This window comes from Cebus imitator, unplaced genomic scaffold (genome assembly GCF_001604975.1).
Source record: "Cebus imitator isolate Cc_AM_T3 unplaced genomic scaffold, Cebus_imitator-1.0 Scaffold115, whole genome shotgun sequence".
In the NCBI taxonomy this organism is placed as follows: domain Eukaryota; kingdom Metazoa; phylum Chordata; class Mammalia; order Primates; family Cebidae; genus Cebus; species Cebus imitator.
The window spans coordinates 4,770,382-4,790,604 of record NW_016107430.1 but is presented as its reverse complement, the minus strand read 5'-3'; the positions used below and the strand labels follow the sequence as shown (position 1 = coordinate 4,790,604).

General features: G+C 49.0%; 1 protein-coding gene across 9 annotated transcripts in view; it reads right to left on the bottom strand.

Moving 5' to 3' along the window:
• MSI2 (musashi RNA binding protein 2) overlaps window positions 1–20,223 on the bottom strand; it is a 433,947-nt gene that overhangs the window by 55,265 nt on the left and 358,459 nt on the right. For all 9 annotated transcript variants that reach the window (XR_005201910.1, XR_005201911.1, XM_017538839.2 and 6 more), the window contains exons 9-10: window positions 14,298–14,412; window positions 2,775–2,849 (exon numbers count right to left, since the gene is read on the bottom strand). Coding sequence is in view for 7 of the 9 variants with exons in the window: in XM_017538839.2 (XP_017394328.1) it covers window positions 2,775–2,849; window positions 14,298–14,412 (190 nt within the window). In the remaining 2 variants the exon portion in view is untranslated. The remainder of the gene's footprint in view (window positions 1–2,774; window positions 2,850–14,297; window positions 14,413–20,223) is intronic.

The following is a 20,223-nucleotide window of genomic DNA, read 5'->3' as shown; positions in this document are numbered from 1 at the left end:
TCTGCTGCAGCAGGCTCAGGGGTGCAGGCGACGGAGGCAGAGCTCTAGCAGGTTTCCTGAGCCAGCTCATGGGGCCCTGGGCAGGCCGTCTGATGAGACAGGGGCCTTAGCATGGGGTCCACACTGATGCCCTCCTCCAATTATTCCATGTTAAGATCCCTGAACTCTATCCTCCTGGGACCAGCATCGCACTAGGGGGCAGCCCGATTCTGGAGGGAGGCATGTTGTGCGGGCTGAGTGCACACATCAGTGCTGCACTCACACAGACGAGAGACACGGACCTTCGTGCCTGTCAACCCCTGGAGAGGAAGCCAGGGGAGGAAGTAAGAGGAAAAGCTCCCCTAGAACCTGCCACCAGCTTCTGGGCTGAGTAGGACAGGCAGAGAATGAAGCACAGGGGCGCTGACCCCACGGTCTCTCTGGAGAGGAGTGGTGCACATGTGTGTAAGTGTGTGGACCATGCACGCCCCCCCAACAACGCTCCTCTTCCTTTATGTGTTCTAACACCACCAGTCCATAAGAACTTTCTGCGGTGGTGGAAACATGCTACATTCTGTGCTGGCAACAGCCACTTGCCACACATGGCTACTGAATCATTGCAATGTGGCCAGTGTTTCTAAAGGAACTGAAATTTTCTTTTTACTTGTTGTTTTTCTGTGGGGGGATGGAGTCTCACTCTGTCAACCAGGCTGGAGTACAGTGGTGCGATCTCGGCTCACTGCAACCTCTGCCTCCTGCGTTCAAGTGATTCTCTTGCCTCAGCCTCCTGAGTAGCTGGGATGACAGACACCCGCCACCACGCCTGGCTCATTTTTGTATTTTTAGTGGAGACAGGTTTCACCATGTTGGCCAGGCATGTCTCAAACTCCTGACCTCAAGTGATCCTCCTGCCTCAGCCTCCCAAAGTGCTGGGATTATAGGCATGAGCCACCATGCCCAGCCAACTTTAATTTAAATGTAAGTTTTAGTAGCTACAAGTGACTAGTATTATCGTACCAGACAAATGGACACTAGGGAGATGGGGGAGGGTGGCAGTTAAGGCCCAGACTGCCTGGTCCAAATGCAGGTCCTGCCCCTTGCATAGTGTGACCCCTTCAGAAGGAGTTTCTACCTCTCTGTGCCTGTGCCTGGGGGTGGGGGAGTCTCCAACCTGGAAACAGGAAAGTCTAATGACAGTGGCTGGTGCGCTGGCCTTTCCGGCGGCGGTCCTTCTGGTGCATGTGCCCTTCCTTCCTTTGGGTCCAGGAACCTGTGGGCATCCTGAAGCAGCCTGCTGCTGGGGGCATACTTGGGGATGGCTCCCTTAGTGCAGGCCAAGGCTGAGCCCTCTCCCAGATGGGGAACTGCCCCAGCCCTGGGGGACACTGGTCGGGGAGACCCTGCACTCAAACTCCTCCATCTAGAACTTCTGCTACTGGGCCCGTCTTCCCCGCACCCTCTGACCCACACAATCGGAGAAGGGTACAGACCCCAAAGACCATCCCTCCCAGACCCCCTTTTCCAGAAGAGAGAAGTAAGGCCCGAGAAGTTGAGTGACCTGCCCGTGGCCACTTGGCTGGTTGCTGTCAGAGCCAGGACAAGAGCTTGGGGCTTCCACCACTGGTTGAGGGATCTGTCTGCCATAGGACATGGCTCTAAGTGCACCCAAATGCCTCCTGACCTCCCCCCAACCTTTCCTGCCCAGATGCTTGGTCTGAGGCAAAGACCAGGCCAAGCCCTCATTCTGCCCGCCTGTTGGCATCGGAGTGCCATCCTCCAGCGACACGTCTTCGCTTCCTTTGCTTCTTAATTCATCACAGACCTGACACTCCCAGGCCTCCAGGTCCAGGCATGACAACCAAACAGGGGTGAAACTCTGCCTGCAGCCCAGCTCCCCATGAGCCAACTGCCTCTCTCTCAGCGGAGAACCCACAGAGGACAAGACTGTCCCTAACACCTCCTCTGGAACCCCGCCTGTCCTTTGCACATGGACACCCCCAAACACCCCAATCTATTTTTCTCTGTATTCTAGGTTTGAGAAAGGCTGGGGAAAAGCACGCCCTGTGAAACATTGCTTCCTTCATTGTCCCTCCCCCATCCCTACAAGACCGTGCGTCCCGTTACTGTTTCTCCCAGGTGGGATCCCAGGCCTGGCAGCTATCTGGAGCTGGAGCAGCCCCAGCGTGTGGTGGGCATCACCGTGGGCTCTGCCTTGAGTCGTGATATCCATGCAGAGGGAAAGGAGAATCTAAACAGCCCGCCCAGGATGGACGGCAGCCCCAACCCCCAGCAGCACAATATCAACACACCCCAGAAGGACACCGAAGCCACAGCGGTCGGGACCAGGCTGGAGGAGGAATGGAGGAAAGGAAAGAAGGGCGAGGAGACATCAGACATCGTGCAGGTGGACACGGGGAGCAGGGAGGCAGGCAAGGGGGGTAGAGGGTGAAAGAAAGCCCTGTGCCTAGGGTTCGGTCCCCAGTGAGAAAAAAGCCGGAAGAGGCTTCAGAAAAAGGAGGTGGGCAGACGGGGCTCCTGCCTCAGTTCACCTGCTTTTCTTTTAAAAGCTGCCACTCTGAGACACCCAGCACCAGTGAAATATTATACTTGCGTTAATCAGAAACTCTGAGCTGAATCCTGGCCTTGAACTTCAGTGGATTTGAAATTCATCACAGATAAGTCATTTTCAAATGAATGCACGTATGAAATGCATTCTCTTTAGGGGTTCTCTCACCTCCCGCCAAATGCAGCCCACCTCTTACGCTTCCAAAGCCCTGGCAGAGCGAGCCACTTACCTGGGAACTGATAGCCATAGCTAGGAGCAAATCCGGGGTAGCCGCGGCCATAGGTTGCCACGAAGTTGGGGTACCCTTGAACACAAAGAGAAAGATCAGAGTCCTGTTAGCACGGCCGCCTCAGGTCTGGGGTAAAATCTCATGGAAGGTGGCACTGAGGAGGAGCCTGAGTTATTTTCCTTCACAAAATAATTTGTCTCCCATGAGGACTTTTATCAGGGCCTGGGTCACCTCTCTCCTGTGGCCAGGGGTGCCGCTGTCAGCTGTTGCTAATTAACCCGCATTTGGGCGGCCAGACCCTGCAAAGCCTGTGTACTTTCCTGAACCTTCAGAGTAAATGCCACGCATCGGCACCAAACACAGGGCTCGCGCCGGGCTCTGACATTTGGAGAGCTTACCCTGCATGTACTTTACCTTAATGCTATTGACAGTAGGAGATTAAAGTCCTTGTGATGCCTCCTCCTGAGGCAGTGGACAACAGGGCCAGTACCAGACAGATCATGGGATCTCAGGAGTCACAGTTTAGTGGCCAAACTCAGGGCTCACGCTGGGTCTCTGGAAAATGCTGGGCCTGGTGAGCTATGGCCCACATTGCATGGGAGATGCCAGGATCTCTGGAGAATGGTTAGGGGCTGGGTGTGCATACCACAAACTGTGACTGGCGTCAGGAGCCCCGTGTGGCGGGACTGGATGGGCATTTCACGGCAGATGTATTGTTTTCAGACCCCCGTCTCAGCAGATAACCTAGCAGGTGAGCAGTTCACTGGAAGATGCTTGTGGAAACTACCACTGGGTTGGCCACTGGGCACACAGGAAACTCAGCTGGCAAGTCCAGGTGCTGGTGTGACCATCTCAGATCTGTCACTAACCCCCAGTGACGTGGGCTGTCATTCAGCTCTCAGGAGGTCATTGTGGCTGCTCAGCCCACTTCATTCTTCACGTCCCTGCCTGATTCTGGCTACAATGAAGGCCACATGGGCCAGGCTCACTCCGCCTCCTTCCACTCAGTATATTTGTAACCTCAGCACATTCAAGCTCTTAAGATGCCACAACGGCCACCCAACCACCACCAAGAGTATGACTTTTGCTTTGACCTTAGAGGTCAATGTCTGGGGTCATTTTTTTGGCTGCCCAGCCCCTGAGCCTCTCCCTGTGTGTGAGTCTTGCAGAGGGGCTCCCCTCCATCACAGAAGCTGATAAGGCCTCCCTCCTCCTCTTCCTGGGGTTGCGGGCTGGGTGGCAGCCCTCCTTGGGATCTGCCTCTGGTGCAGGAAAGGCAGAGGAGGAGTGACTAGTTCAGAATTCATTCTGGTGTCAGCAGCAGAACCCAGCATCCAGTGTTGGCAACAGTGGCCCCTTGGCCAGGCCATTCCTGGGTTGTCCCCTTGGCTAGGGCTAGGGCTCTGACCGCCCAGCTCCCCCAGTTCCTGTCTGTTTTCTGAGTCCTGTTCTCCAGCCATCCTGTTGATTCTCCAGCACTGCCCAAGCTCCTTCTGATAATCTCCTTTGCTGCTTACAGCAGCCAGGGTTGCTTCTGTGGCTTGTTATCAAAACACTGGCAATTACTTTGATGGGTGGACTTATGACAGCCTCCAGGCTCTCCAGCAAGGACGGTGACAGTGACACTTTGCACATATGTCTCTGCCCTTCTACACAACCCCTTTAAAAATATCCCTGCTCACAGCTCTGTGGTCTCATCACCCACCGGCTCAGAGGCTTCTCACACATCACACTGACCACTTTCTGACCTTGCAAAGTGAGGGCCAACGGAGGAGGGTCACTTACTAAATTCCCCTTGCCTGCACTCGGCATCAGGATTCAGAGCTTGCTTGTCATCCTGCTGCCTACTCAGAGCTTTGGTGTCTTGGAGCTGGGCCCCACCGTCCCTCACTTCCTGGTAGATGTTGGTGCTGTGGCCTCTGTCTGGTATCTGTGGATCTGCCATCAGACCTAGAGCAGAAACTCATAGGTCTGCAATCAGAAGACCTGGGTTCCAGTCCTGCCTCTGGCCCAGGACCATGCCCTGGGGGCTTGTTATGATTTGATGTTTGTGTTCCCCTAAATTCCTATGTTGAAATCCTAACACACAAGGTGATGACCTTAGAAGGTGGGGCCTTTGGGGTGTGATGAGGTCATGAGGTGGAGCCCTCATGAACATGCCCTTAACGAAGAGACCTTCTCCCCTTCCAACACGTGGGGACACAGTTAGAAGGCGCCAGCTGTGAGGAAGTGGGCCCTTCCCTTACCGCACATGGAATCAGCCAGCACCTTGATCTTTACTTCCCAGCCTCCAAAACTGTAAGAAATAAATGCTTGCTGTTCATAAGCCACTCGTCTATGGTATTCTGTGACAGCAACCTGACTTAAGATAGGAGTCTTCCTGGCTGGGCACCGTGGCTCACACCTGTAATCCCAGCACTTTGGGAGGCCAAGGTGGGTGGATCACGAGGTCAGAAGATCGAGACCATCCTGACCATGGTGAAACCCCAACTCTACTAAAATACAAAAAATCAGCTGGGTGTGGTGGCACGCGCCTGTAGTCCCAGCTACTTGGAAGGCTGAGGCAGGGGAATCACTTGAACCCAGGAGGCAGAGGTTGCAGTAAGCTGAGATCGCGCCACCGCACTCCAGCCTGGTGACAGAGCAAGACTCCATCTCAAAAAAAAAAAAAAAAAAAAAAAAAAAAGACAGGAGTCTTCCTTTTTCTCCTGGAGCCCAAGTCTTGTCACCTGTAGAAAGCCTTGCAGGTCCCTTGCAATAGTGATGTGCCCAAATTCTCAAATGAGACCAGCTGTGGCTCCACTCCCTTGCTTCCGCCAGAGCCTTCCCAAATGTGCGGTCACCGCTCACTCACTGGCCCATGGAACTGACCCTACCTCCACAGGATCTTGCCACCTGGTCCTTCTCGTGCGCTTACTTCCCAGCGCTTGGTGACTCTCATGGGCAGAAGTCTGCCCAAGCGAGGCAGAAGGACCCAGCAGCTGTGCACTGCCTGCGAGCTGAGTGCCCGAGCCAGTGGGATGCTGAGCTCAGGCACCCGACAGGGAAAGAAGGGAGGAAGAATGGCAAAGGCCAGGGTGCAGATACCTTAAGTAGACACATGCATACTGGCTCCTTCCTTTGTATTTATTTCATGGCTGGGGAGATCAATTCTCCTCCCAATTAATCACCTGCTATCAAATCAGATTTTGTACTAGATTTCTTATACCCTTATTTCAACAATATTGATAAACAGATTATATGCAAACAGCCAAGTCACGGCTGCCTGGGGGCTTTCCTGATGAAAATGGCTCCTTTGCTTCTAACCTCAGAGCTCGGGGTCTTGAATATTTTAGTGTTAATCTGACAGCAAAAGCATAAGCCCATGTGTCACCTTCCCTCAGGGAGGGTGGGAAGTGGTAGAACAGCCAGTCCCTCCCTGCACCGAGGCAACCAATACAATGCAATTATATCTGCTCTCTTCCCGGCACCCCGACGAGGCTTCAACAAGAAAGATGAAGAGCATGGTCAAGTTCACCCCAGCTTTGGGTCTCACCCCACTCTCCCTGGACACATCAGTACTACGGTCTCCCAAACCACAAAGATGAGAATTCAGCATCTGCCAGAGCGGGGAAATCTTATCTCCACCCCCCATCACCGAACATCCTCTAGGTCAGGCAGATGAAATCATAAATTTATAATACAACATTACTTCAATTTTCCTCTTCATTTACTGCTGTGCAGCCCAGCTCTGCTCGAATGGCTCACAGCCCCAGCCACATGGGGGAAATTGGCTGGCTGCATATCAATAGCACATTACAGCAGACCCGTGCAGACGCTCCATCAAGCCACATTACGGCGGGATGACCCAGCCACCACTTCCATTAGCAGCTGGGCCCGTCCCACACTGGCCACTGCACAATTTATTTGCTCCAATACTCTGGACGCCTGATCAATCCCACAGTAATTATCTCTTGTCACTAAAGTCAAAAAAAAAAAAAAAAAAAAAACCAAGGCTTCTGCTGGAGTGGCCACCTCTCTTACGGATCGGCTTTCCATTGTAGAAGCAAGATACAGAAATCAACAATAGAATTTGGATTTGCCAGTGAGCTCATTTCGAGGCCCTATTTCGAGGATGCTGACAAAGTTCTCAAAACTGTGGTTCTGGTTCTAGATCTCTGCTACAACCCTAGAGATGTTTCCCTTCTAGATGGGTCCATGACTCATCCTCTCCTGGGCTCTGTTGTTCAGCTACTCGGAGTCATGCAAAACGGCTCCCACCAGGCCCCAGACGTGAGAGACAAGAGACAGGGCTGTTTATCCAGGGAACTGCCAGAGCGTGACACATTGCTGCATGATGTTTAGAGCACTGCCTGGGGCACCGCATCGGCTCTGTGAGGTCTGCAAACAGACTAAACACCAAGTGCCAAGAGTCCTTCCTAGGCAAGGATGTGAAGGCCAAAGTCTACAAAGATGCTTTGCCCCACGATCACACTGAGTTGCAGGGGTTTCTCCAGACCTGTGCTGTCCAATTTAAATTATATGTAATTAAAAGTATCTAAAATGAAAGCTTCAGTTCCTCAGTCTCAAAAGCCACAACTCAAGCGCTCAGCAGATACCGGGCACAGGTGGCTAGCGGCTACCATAGCGGCCAGTGTAGTCAGGACCTTCCCTCCCTCACAGGAAGTTCTATTAGACCGCTCTGCTCTAAGAGGGACAATTAAGAGCTGAATTCTGGGTTTCCTCTGTCCCCTAGGAAGTGGCTAAACAAAGGAACACTTCCTGGAGAATAACCTCAACAGGTATTTTTGGGAAAGCCAGATCCCAGTTGACACTGAGTCTAGATGTGTAGTTTTAAGTTCCAGCCAATCTCCAATCTTTTGATCTGTTAGTGAACGTCAGCAGATTATAGTTTCCTAGTCCCTGTTCTCAATGATCCTTTATTTATTTTTTGCCTGCATTTCAGAGGGGCTTAAAGGGAACACTGATTCAGGATTTCACAGCGGCTTCTCGGTACAACTCTTCCTCAGAATGCTTTTGGCTAACATGCTTTAGCTGATCATCAGCGTCTCTCCGTTTCTAGGCCTGCCAGGGGGAAGCTTTTCTTTAAGGGCTCAGCAATGCGTTATTTCTCTAACACACCTATCAGCATGTTAAATAAACAGCATGTGCCCAATGAGACCAAGAGAGTTAAAGGCAGTGGAATTATGTGGTTGAGGGCAGAGAAGGCTCAGAGAAATCAAATACATCAACAATCATCATGTGTTTGCTTTTTTTGTTTTTGTTGAGTCAAAGTTTCGCTCTTGTTGCCCAGGCTAGAATGCCATGGTGCGATCTTGGCACACCACAACCTCTGCCTCCTGGGTTCAAGCGATTCTCCTGCCTCAGCCTCCCAAGTAGCTGGGATTACAGGCATGCACCACCACGCCTGGCTAACTTTGTATTTTTAGTAGAGACGGGATTTCTCCATGTTGTTCAGGCTGGTCTCAAACTCCTGACCTCAGGTGATCTGCCTGCCTTGGCCTCCCAAAGTGCTGGGATTACAGGCATGGGCCACCGAGCCCGGCCATGTATTTGCTTTTTTTAAGTTCACCTTCATTAAGAAAAATGAAAGAGATTCTATCACATTGAGTTGGATAACTGTGAGCATCTCTTGGTGCTGTGAGGCAGTGCCACAGTCTGAGGGGCTGCAAAAGACCTTTTCTGTTTTTTTGTTTGTTTTTGAGACGGAGTCTTGCTCTGTCACCCAGGATGGAGTGTAGTGGCAGGATCTTGGCTCACTGCAACCTCTGCCTCCTAGGTTCAAGACATTCTCCTGCCTCAGCCTCCTGAGTAGCTCGGACGACAGGTGTGTGCCACCATGCCCGGCTAATTTTTGTGTTTTTAGTAGAGATCAGATTTCACTATGTTGGCCAGGTTGGTCTTGAACTCCTGACCTCAGGTGATCTGCCCACCTCAGCCTCCCAAAGTGCTGGGATTATAGGCATGAGCCACTGCGCTGGCCTGCAAAAGACCTTTTCTAAGGGTCTTAGGTGACTCTGTTTTGTCCGGCTCAAAGGTGGGAGACCTGGACTAAGGATAACCCCTCCTCTTCTCTTCTGCATTCCTTTTAAGGAGTTCCCATCCAGTCGATTATTCTGTGATTCTGTCAAATGCTATAAAACCTAAAACAAAAACAGGTGTTAGGTTTTCCCAAAGGATGTCTGCAGCCATATCAACAGAGATCAAGACAGAATAACTGTGCAACTATATGCTTATCAGCCTCCCTCTGAAGAGACCACCCAGAGTATGGAGGAAATCGTAAAGGATATTTAAAGATTATTTCCACAGTGTCCAAGTCACCTATAGACCAGAGTGCTGGTTGTCTCAGACTCCTCACTACAATGTCAGCTCCCTGAAATCAGAGATTTTGTTTTCTGCTGCATTTTCAGCACCTAGAACAGTGCCTGGCACTTAGTAGGTAGTCACTGAATACATACATATGTGTTGAATGAAGGAATTTTAATGTTTTAATGGTTTATAGTCTTGCTACTAAAAAAATCCCTAGAAGTGCTATTTATTTTTCCACTCTTTCAATAATAAAAGTTTAAATCACTGAAAGCTCATTTAATTCCATTGATTAGTTAACTTGAAGAAAACGTTTTTCTGCATGAGTCAAGTTCATCAGCCAAATTGCTGTTGGTGAGGATGGCAGTGCTTCCAGGACTAATATGCAGGCATAGAGCTCAGTGGAGTTGGCGACCCATGTGAGTGATGGGGTCACGTCAGGCCATCCTATCAAAAGATTCAGCTCTGCCTGACGCCACACTACCGCTTTAGAGGGAAGAAGCAAGAAGAAAGAGAAACAGTCTTTGATGACAGAGTCAAGGGCTTCCATCACAGCACAGCAAATGGCAGTCTCCTCGCTTAGAGAGTCCACAGACCCAGGGTAACAAGCTGCGCCAATGGGGCAGAATGGAGGGCAGTCCAGGGAGTTCCCGGTGCGTGCATTACAGAAGGTTCACAAGGAGGCTCTGTGCTGGCTGAGGAGGCAACCGGGCTCCCAGGGTATGAGACTGGGAGCTCATTCATGTGACACTGTATCTGATTCATCCCTTCTGCCTGGACCTCTGGCTGAGCTGATTCTTGGCTGGGGGACACATTTTGGGACCTCTTAGGACACACTGCTCAGTGCATATGGATGGCCTCACCACAGTCACTGGGAAATTCAGGAGGGCCTAGGGTTGATGAGGCCTGGAATCCAGCACACAGATCTTTGTCAGAAGGTGGCTATTCAAGAATAATCCAAACTCCTTGGGCTGGGAGTCCACAAGGAGGAAGAGGCTGTAGCTGCCACAGCACAGGCGGCATCTGTGGGTCTAGCTAGGTGCTCAGTCACGGTGGTAACTCCAAGTGGTAGGGCTTTCTCGTGCCTTGTTAATAACAACTCCCAGCTTGCGAACATGCCACGAGACCTTGTTGATTTGAAGACACACATCTTCTCCACATTTTAACTTCTCTGAAAGGGGGATCTATCTTGCAGCCAATGTGATATGAAAGCATTATGCAGTTTAACAGCATATTTTTTCTTTCTGGAGAATACATAAACATCCATCTTACTAGCCATGGCATCTCAGATTAGACTAAATACCACATTTGCCAGGGAAGATACAGTTTCATTTATCCTCCAACAACCCCATGAAGTAAGATTAGTACCCCATGGGTGGGATAAAGAACAGAGAGGCTAACCCATTTGCCCCACATCACACAGCTGATAGGATGAAGAGTCCAGGTCTGCTGATTCCAAAGTCCCAAGCTCTTGCCTCTGGACCACACAGCCTCCCTTGGTGGAGGCCTGCTCTGGCTAGGACTGACCCCATCCATTCCATCCAAAGGGTTCTCTACTTGGGTAGAAGAGGACTAGTGCCTCTGTGACCGGGGGATGATAGGGCCTAGGCTTAGGCACAACCACAGCTACAGCAGGCAAAAGGCAAAGGCCTTCAGCAGCAGGGTGTGGCTGGGGAGGTTATAACTCAAGAACGATAGGCTCTTAACTGCAACAATATCTTTCCCTCACAGCTCCTTCTTGACTGTGGCTTGGGGAAGTCCTAACTTCAGGTGTGAGTAGATGGCAGAAGAGCTGGGCAGATGAATAAGCTCCTGGCAGGCATCATAGCTCCATCCCCCAGTGAGCAGGCGCCTTTCAGATGGTGTCCAGACAAGCACAGGAACTTGTCCTGTCTCCTACCACCTCAGGAGGTGCCCTCAGGAAGGGGCCACTGGGTCTGCCCGCCAGCTGCAGGCAAGGCCAACCCTGGAGCCTCTCAGCCTGACTCTCCCCATCTTCCCACACACATGTGGCCAGGCCGGTTGGCTCTCAAGGTCCCACAGTAGGGTCCTCGAGTTCCAAGCCCGTTTCTTCCAAATGGAAGGCCCCTGGCTTACTCATCCTTCTCATCTCTGCTGAAATGCCACTTCCCTGATTCCTCAGACTGGCTTCCACACCCCACAATGTGCTCTCCAGCCACCCCCAGACTCCATGATGATCACTAGGCATCTGTGCAGTTCGCTGTTATGTATGGGGCTCTCTATAAACCACAAGCTTGCTGAGGGCAGGAACCACATCTCCTTGTGAAGCACGCTGTCCCAAGGCTAGTCCCGGGCTGGGCACGCAGCAGGTGCTCTTGACCCATGCCTCCTGCCTGGCTCCCCACCTGGGTTTTCAGGATAAAACATTAGGCACCCTTCTGTTCAGGGACCCAAGCTTGTGTGATTATGGAGATGTGGGCCTGAGCCTTTGTCGGAGTCTGGGAGGCTGAGCACACTTTGCTCTCTGTCAACCGACAGGATCTCCGCTCCACACCTCTGCTTCTCCCAGATGAAGACCAGTTCCCTCTTCCTAGCATGCAAAGGGTACCAAGTTAGACTCAGAAAGGTGGGAAATTTCCTGAAGATCTGGATCCTAAAGGTCTTCCATTTTATACCGTAGGGCCTTTGTGCTCATTTCAAATTCAACACTCTAAAACCCAGTCGGTGGTGATAATAGGCTCAACTCTTTCTTATTTAATTTTTATTTTGCTTTTTTTTTTTTTTAAAAGCGACAGGGTCTCACCATGTTGCTCTGAAGTGACTTAAACAGCAGCAAACATGAAAACATAGAAAGGGATTATCAAACAATATAGAAGTGGAACTCTTAGACAAACCAAATGAAAACTCAAACTCCTGGGCAAGGGCAATCCTCCTGCCTCGGCCTCCCAAAGTGCTAGGATTACAGACATGAGCCACTGTGCCTGGCCCCCAACTCTTTCTTATATTTTTTCAGAAACAGGTCTCACTATGCTGGCCCGGCTGTAGTGCAGTGGGTCCTCACAGGCATGATCCCACTATCATCAGCATGGAGTTTATGGTGCTTCATTTCCATCCTGGTCCTGTTTACACCTCCTTAGGCAACCTGATGTTCCGCCACTCCCAGGAGGTCACCATACGGATGCCGAATTTAGTGGGGATACCCAACCTGCATAGCCCAGAGTTCCTGGGTTCAAGCTTTCCTCCTGCATCAGCCTCCTGAGGAGCTGGGGCCACAGGTGTGTGCCACCACACCCCACTAATGCTTATTATTATTATATTATTTTTTTTGAGATGGAGTCTCACTCTGTCGCCCAGGCTGCAGTGCAGTGCTGTGATTGTGGTTCACCGCAATCTCTGCCTCCCAGGTTCAAGCAATTCTCCTGCCTCAGCCTCCCAAGCGGCTGGGATTACGGGAATGCGCTGCAGAACCCAGCTAATTTTTGTATTTTTAGTAGAGACGGGGTTTCCACCATGTTGCCCAGGCTGGTCTTGAACTCCTGACCTCAGGTGATCCACCTGCCTCAGCCTCCCAAAGTGCTGGGATTACAGGTGTGAGCCACCATACCCACCCTAATATTTATTATTTTTTGTAGAGATGGGATCTCACTATGTGGCCTAGGCTGGCTCATAAACTCCTGGCCTCAAGCAATCCTGCTTCAGTCTCCTGAGTCACTGGGATTATAGGCTAAATTGGGGCACCACTGCAACCAGCTCAACTCTTCATCTTTCAGGTTTGATTTCACCACTTATAACTACCTACTTGAAGTTTCTTTTGATACAAAGCATAAAGACCAAGTAAAAATTATTTGTTAAAGGAAGACCTAAGTAATTATCTTGCAGTCAACCAGGAAATAATTATCACTGATTTGTAAAATCACACTCTTAAATATAGATATATTTAGTTTAGGCTTTACCTTTTTCTACGTTCCCATATACCATACTGTTTTAGTTAATGTAGCTTTGTGTTACATTCTGACAGTTGGTCTTTTCTCATTTATCTTTTTAAAGACATTTTTTCATTTATTCTCACTTGTTTCTTCTTCCATGGGTAAGTTTTAGAAACATCTGGCCAATTTTTTAAAAATTACAATAGGATTTTACTTTAAACTCTGTTAAGCCTAAAAAATCCATTTGGGAATTAACATCATGGCCATTTTTAATATTCTCCTGGCATCTTTTTCTATTTAATAAAGTTCCTCAAAATAGCTTTACCTGCCCTTGTTATTTCCTCAGACAAGGAGATACAATTCTTTGTCAGACCACAAAAAAGTTTTATAAATTTAAAATTAAGCCAGAAGTGATTTAAACAGCAGCAAATCTGAAAATACAGAAAGGGCTTATCAAACAATATAGAAGTGGGACTCTTAGCCAAACCAAATGAAAACCCATTAACACTAGACAGCTCATGTGCCTGAATGGAATTTTACCATTAACTACCATTTATCCAATTTAATTAGTATTTTCCTGACACACAATAACTTGCACTAAAATACCGTTCTCTCGCCTTTAAATTTCTAATTATTGTTGCAACCTACACCATTACGCATCTCCACTGCTTTCTCCATCTTTCATGCCATTTAAGCGGTAAGATTTTCAATTATCTACGCAGGACGGACAGAGATACCTTTAAGGAAAGGGGCATAATATGCAACTCAATTTCTCTAAAAGCCAGGAGAAATCATTTTTAGTCAGAACAAACACACTTTGTCTTTCATCATTTTTTTTTTTTTTTGCAAATAAAGAGTAAAACAGGCTATTTAAAACATCCATTTAAATGCAAATTTTGATATCCCAAGAGAAAAATGTTAATCATTTAAATAGACAGGATTATCGCCCCCCCTTACCACCGTACCACTTCCCTCCTCTCCCAAGTTTTACAAAATGTAGCCTTAGCCCACACAAGTTAAGCCAGCCAGGAGTCCTTACATCTTAAGAACTCCCACTCAGACAAGAGGGCTGAGGCAGAAAGATGGGAACTTTTCCTTCTTTTGAGGAAAGAGAGATAATAGTATAACATATCCTATAAGCCAGGCATGGGGCAAGATTATAAATACACACATGCGTGCACACATGCATAATCATCACAACTGTCTTGGAGGGGAAACTGAGGCTTAGACAGGTGAAGCAGTTTGTCCCACTGGTAGATGAGCCAACCGAGAGTAGAGACCTCCATAGCCCTCCCAGTCCACGGTGACCTGTGGTCCTGTCCAGACTCACCTAGCATCCCCATGCCAAGCATGAACGCGTCCATGGTATAAGGCAGTCCCCGGGCCCGGCCTCTTGTCCCAGGTGGGAACATGACTTCTTTCGGCTGAGCTTTCTTACATTCTACCTGTTAAACAGAAAGTCGAACAAATGAGATGCAAATGAATTCCACGTAAATGTCAAATGCAGAACTGATCTGGTTAGGAGCTAAGTTATTTTTAGCCTTGCTCCTTACCCACTGTAAAAATAGCCGTGCCGAGTAAATGGCCCGCAAAATAAATACTTAAGAAAACACGCCACTTGTGCAAATCCTGCTTCGGAAAAAACTACAAGGATGAAACTGGGTTCCGGAGGGGCGGCAAGGACGTAAGCCGAAGATACACACACAGTGAAGCTCGGGCTGACTCTCGTGCAGAAAGCATGACAGATAAGGAGGCAGACAATGGCTATTGGGTATGTCTGTGAATAGTAACAATAACAGCAATAATAATAATCCCTCAGGATTTTTCAGCCTTTTACACGTTTACAAATGCCCCTGACGTTCTTTCAGACCAGTGACTCTTCATGCCAGGGTGTCTGATTCTAACTCTTATTAAAGAGATGGGCCACTTAGCCTTCGATGCAGTTCACAGACGAGAAAACAGAGAATCAGAAGTCTTGTGTTGGCCGGGCAGGGGGATCATGTCTGTAATCTCAGCACTTTGGAAGGTGGAGGCAGGTGAATCAGCTTGAGCCCAGGAGTTCAAGGCCAGCCTGGGGAACATGGTGAAACCTGTCTTTACTAAAAAACTACAAAAAACTGGGCGGTGCGGTGGCGTACACCTACAGTCCCAGCTACCTGGAAGGCTGAGGTAGGGGGATCACCTGAGCCTGGGTGGTCAAGGCTGCAGTGAGCCATGATCACACCACTGCACTCCAGCCTAGGTGACACAGAGAGATCCTGTCTAAAAGAAAAAAAAAATTCTGTGTAACATGCTGAATGAATGCCCTTCCCAACAGGTGCAGGTCTACAAACCAGATCTTTAGAATTTCTAGGTCAGCAATGCCACATTTCCGCAAAACCTATACCACCACCACACTCCTGAGGGAAGTAATAAGATTAAATACTGATTCTGTTCATCTGGATTACTAGTTTCTCATTTTCCAGCTACATTTTCAAGTGCTTGCTAATCTCCCCTTTCTGTTTCCCTTCTGACTCTAAAATTTCTTCAGGCTAATCTGCTTGTATACTCAGAGGTCACTTATTAATAACCTGAACTATGCAAAATACAAACCTCAGGGAATAAGTAAAACTGTGGTCCATGGAAGCTCCTTCACTGTTTTACCAAAGCACCTTAGGTCTGTGCTTATTAGCGCTTACTTGCTTTTTGTTTACGGAGAAATTTAACAAGCATTGTTAGTAATCAATCCCACTGCTCAGGAAGATGGGATGTTGGAGGGGAAGGCACGGATGCTTTTAACAGTCAAAAGAAACGGCCTGACAGCCTGATAGTGATGGAGAAAGGGCAAGAATCAGGTATCTTATTTAAAGAGCAGTCTGGGCCATATGGTACAGGAGCAAAAACTCTACATAGTTCAACAGCTGCTGAGGTATCACTGTAACACAGAAAATTACAGTTGTTCACAGTATGCCTGAGATACCAAGAAAAAAGTTAAATCGTGTGCAAGATAACATTGTTTAAAAAGGGACCTCTAGGCTGGATGCAGTGGCTCAGCTCATGCCTGTAATCCCAGCACTTTGGGAGGCTGAGGCAGGCAGATTGCCTGAGCCCAGGAGTTCGAGGGCAGCCTGGTCATCATGGCAAAACTCTATCTCTACTAAAAATACAAAAAAATTAGCCAGGCATGGTGGCACGCTCCTGTAATCTCAGCTACTTGGGAAACTGAGGCAGGATAATGGCTTGAACATGGGAGGCGGAGGTTGTAGTGAGCTGAGATCATGCCACTGCACTCCAGCCTGGGTGATAGAGCGAGACTCTGTCTCAAAAAATAAATAAAAGAAAAAGAAAAAGGGACCTCTATGGGTTATCCATTTTGGAGATACTCTCATCCCAAACACTTCAATCCAAAAATATTTTAGTGCTCAAGGTTAGGCAGATGCTTTAATGGCCTAGGATATAAATCCCCTTTCTTCAAAGACACCAGATAACAGGTATTACTCTTGCTCTTTCAAGAATAACCACAAATGCCTTAAAAATGGATAAAATGGTTCAACATTCATGGCTAATATGCTTAATACAAAGAGTTCTAGAGATTAAAAGAGACGAGCATCCCAAAACAGACATGGGTAAAAGACATGAGTAGACAATTCATAGACGGCTAATGAGGAACACATTCCCCAAGATGAAACGTATTTTTTGCCCACAGATTGACAGTGATGAAAGCATTGTTTGATGTAGGAGTTTCTAAGGGTATGGTGCAGAGGGGTGGAAATTGGCATGTATTTTTCTGGAGGGCAACCTGACACTATATCAAAAGCCATAAATTTATACATACACCTAGTAATCTTACATCTAGGAATTTGCCCTAAAGGAATTAGAATTTTTCTATAAAAGGAAACCCCTGAAATATTGAAGAATAGGGAATTGGCCGAGTTTGGTTTATCCACACTGATTGAACGCTATACAGCTATGAAAAAGTGTGTTGATAATAATTACGCACTGGTACTGGGAAACACCCGGTCCCAGGCAAAGCAGGACGACTGGTCACTCTAACTGCAAGAAGGAAAAAAGCAAAGGACACTGACTTTTTGAAAAATAAGCAAGCGTGTATATCACATAGGGAAAAATGCTGAAAAGACATATTAAAGTATCTTAGAATGGCTTTGTTGTTTAATTTTCATTGTGCATTTTTCTATTTATTTTCCCACCTTTCTGCTAAGAAACAGGGAGCAGGTTTTCTTTTCTTTCCTTTTCTTTTTTTTTTGAGACAGAGTTTTGCTTTTGTTGCCCAGGTTGGAGTGCAATGGGGCAATCCTGGCTCACTGCAACCTCCGCCTTCCGGGTTCAAGTGATTCTCCTCCCTCAGCCTCCTGAGTAGCTGGGATTGCAGGCATGCGCCACCATGCCCAGCTAATTTTTTTGTATTTTTAGTAGAGATGGGGTTTCTCCATGTTAGTCAGGCTGGTCTCAAACTCCTGACCTCAGGTGATCTGCCCACCTCAGCCTCCCAAAGTGCTGAGAATACAGGCAGGAGCTGCCATGCCCAGCCAGGAGCAAGTTTTCATAAGATAATGCAAGAGACTGTCACTGATAGGGCTATTAGAATATTGTATTTGCAAGTAGTGGGCGGGGGAAGGTGATTAAAAACAACAAGCTCATCCAAATTGGGTCTTTTAGGTTTGTCTCCTAAGCCCAGAGGTGAAATCTGGCTTCAAGAACTCCAGAGGAGCAGACAGAAATTTCATTTGCATGAACCTGCCCTGAGCCTGGGAAGATGGGCGTGTCTCCCACAGGCAGACAGATAATTACTCAAAGCCAACACCAGCAAGGAGAATAATACCGCTAACCAGCTCACTTCCTAATAGCCCTATCGGTGACAATCTACCGCATTGTCTTATGAAAACCTGCTGCCTGTTTCTAGGCAACCTGATCAACGGAAATCTCAGGTTTATACAATTTTCATTTGGGGAACATAAAGGTTAAATGACTGTAATGGGAGTGTTTTAAACAAACCCACCTACTCTCCCTCTCACTGAACAGGGCTGACAGCTCCGTTTAATTCTGCTCTGTCTTTGCTGCTGGTGTTTTGGGCAGCAATGACTGTTTGAGTGTCAACCACCTGCTGGGTTAATGGTGAGTGTTCCCCAAGGCCAGGGGCCATGGCATACACACTCTCTGGGGGACCCCGGCCTGTCCTGGGCATCTGAAGACAGGGAAGGCAGCAGTTAACAGTTAACAGCAGGGAACCTGGCCAGCCTGCCCTGAAGGCCTCTTGAAAGACTTCTCAGGACCAGGAAGCCTGTCCAACTCCCCCCCATGCCCTCCCCACCTCCTGAGACTCAGCCACTTAATTCAATGATTCTGATGTGCGGGAACTCAACAGGGCAGGCAAGTGCTAGGCTTTGGGGACCCGAAGATAAATAAGAAAAGCCCCTACCTCTCTGAGAGCTCTCATTCTATTGAAAAACAAGAGGCTCTGACTGCCTTATTCTCCTAAGATTAATGCAAGTACTCACACATCAACCTGCCCCTCTCCACTTCTGCGCTTGTCAGCCTCCCAAGCCTCTTGAGTTGGCCCTCACTGAGCCACCTTCCCCTGCTGTCCTCCCCCAGGCCCTGTGCAAGCCAGAGAGCTTGGCCTGAACAAGCCGGGTTGTAGTCAGAACCCACCCAAACAGGGGAGAAACTGGTCCATCTTCTCGGTTCTAGTCACGTGCTTAGGCTACCTGGCCACACAGTCTGTTCCAGGTATCTACTGCTGAGCCACAAACTGTCCCCAAACTTAATGGTTTTGAGCAACAATTTAGTCATCCTTCCTCAGGGTTCCGTGGAGTGACTGGCTCAGCTGGGCTCTTGCTGGTGGTCGCATGGGGCTGTGGTGGCTGGGGCTGAAGCCAGAGGAGGCCTCAACGAGGCTGGAGGCCCAAGATGGTTCCTTGCTCACATGGCAGGCAGCCACGCTGGTTCGGCCGGGTCTGCTGACGGGGCATCCACCGTGGCTCTCCATGGTGCCTGGTCTTGTCACAATATGGCGGCTGAGTCCCAAGAGGAAGTGTCCCAAGCACAAGCATCCCAAGAGATGCAGGTGGAAGCTGCAAGGCCTCTTCTAACCTAGCGTGGGGACTCACAGTGTTCCTTCCCACACATTCTACTGGTGACACTGGGCCAGCCTCAAGTCTGCATAGGAGGAGGCTCTGCAGATCATCTTTGGAGACCAAGAGGTCAGTGAAGGGCAGGGAGCTGACAGGGCAGCAGGAGGTGTTCCTCACACTCTGGCTCTTGGATGGCTGGGTCCTTGGAGCAGTGGGCCCCTAGGGCTGCTCTCACCACGGGGCAGGGGGCAGGGCATGAGGGCTCCCTTCCTGCAGCCCCAGAGGGACCTGCCTGGCTCCCCATGGTCCTCTAAAACAAAACAAGTATGATGCCGATGGGACCAGGGCTCTTGCTGCAGGCGTTTTGGCCCCGCCTCCTAAGACCTTCCCTTGAGGAAGGGCCCCTCCCAGTCTGTCCCTGAGTCTCCTGCATCCACGGCTGCCCACAGTGGCTACCCACAGTAGCTGCTACTGCTACTGCTTCAAATAGCAACAGACCAGAGCAGTCTATTCAAGAGCAAGAGACACAGTGAGATGCTCCATCTGACTGAGCCCTTGTAAGAAGCCTCAGAGGCCACTGATGACTACCAGCTCACACCAGAGAGACCCGGTCTCCGTTTTCAAGGTGCAGAGCTGGCAATGCCACAAGAGCACTCTCAACACCAGGGATGTGCCAACACCCCCAACAAAGTTGATGGAATTTGTTTTGAAAGTTTTTTCTCCCAATATGCTGCTTTGTTCCGCAAACTGGCTTTAAAAGAGAGGGTGTGGCTTCCTCATAGTCTCCATGGTAATGGGTTCAAAATAATGACCTAGGAGCCCTCTTTAACCCCTGGATGCCTAGGGCAACAGCAGGATCCTTTAGAGAATTAAACAAAGGCCTGAGGGCAGCATGGTCCCTGAGTCACTAACACTCTAGTCCTTGTTCCCCACTGGGTTGGGTGCCTCCTCCCATCAGCATCCACAGCAACTCAGCAAGGAGATTTGCTGTTTCTTTTTTTCTTTTTTTTTTTTTTTAGATGTAGTTTTTCTCTTGTTGCCCAGGTGGGAGTGCAATGGTGTGATCTCAGCTCACTGCAACCTCTGCCTCCTGTGTTCACGCGATTCTCCTGCTTCAGCCTCCCAAGAAGCTAGAATGATAGGCACATGCCACCACACCCGGCTAAGTTTTTGTATTTTTAGTAG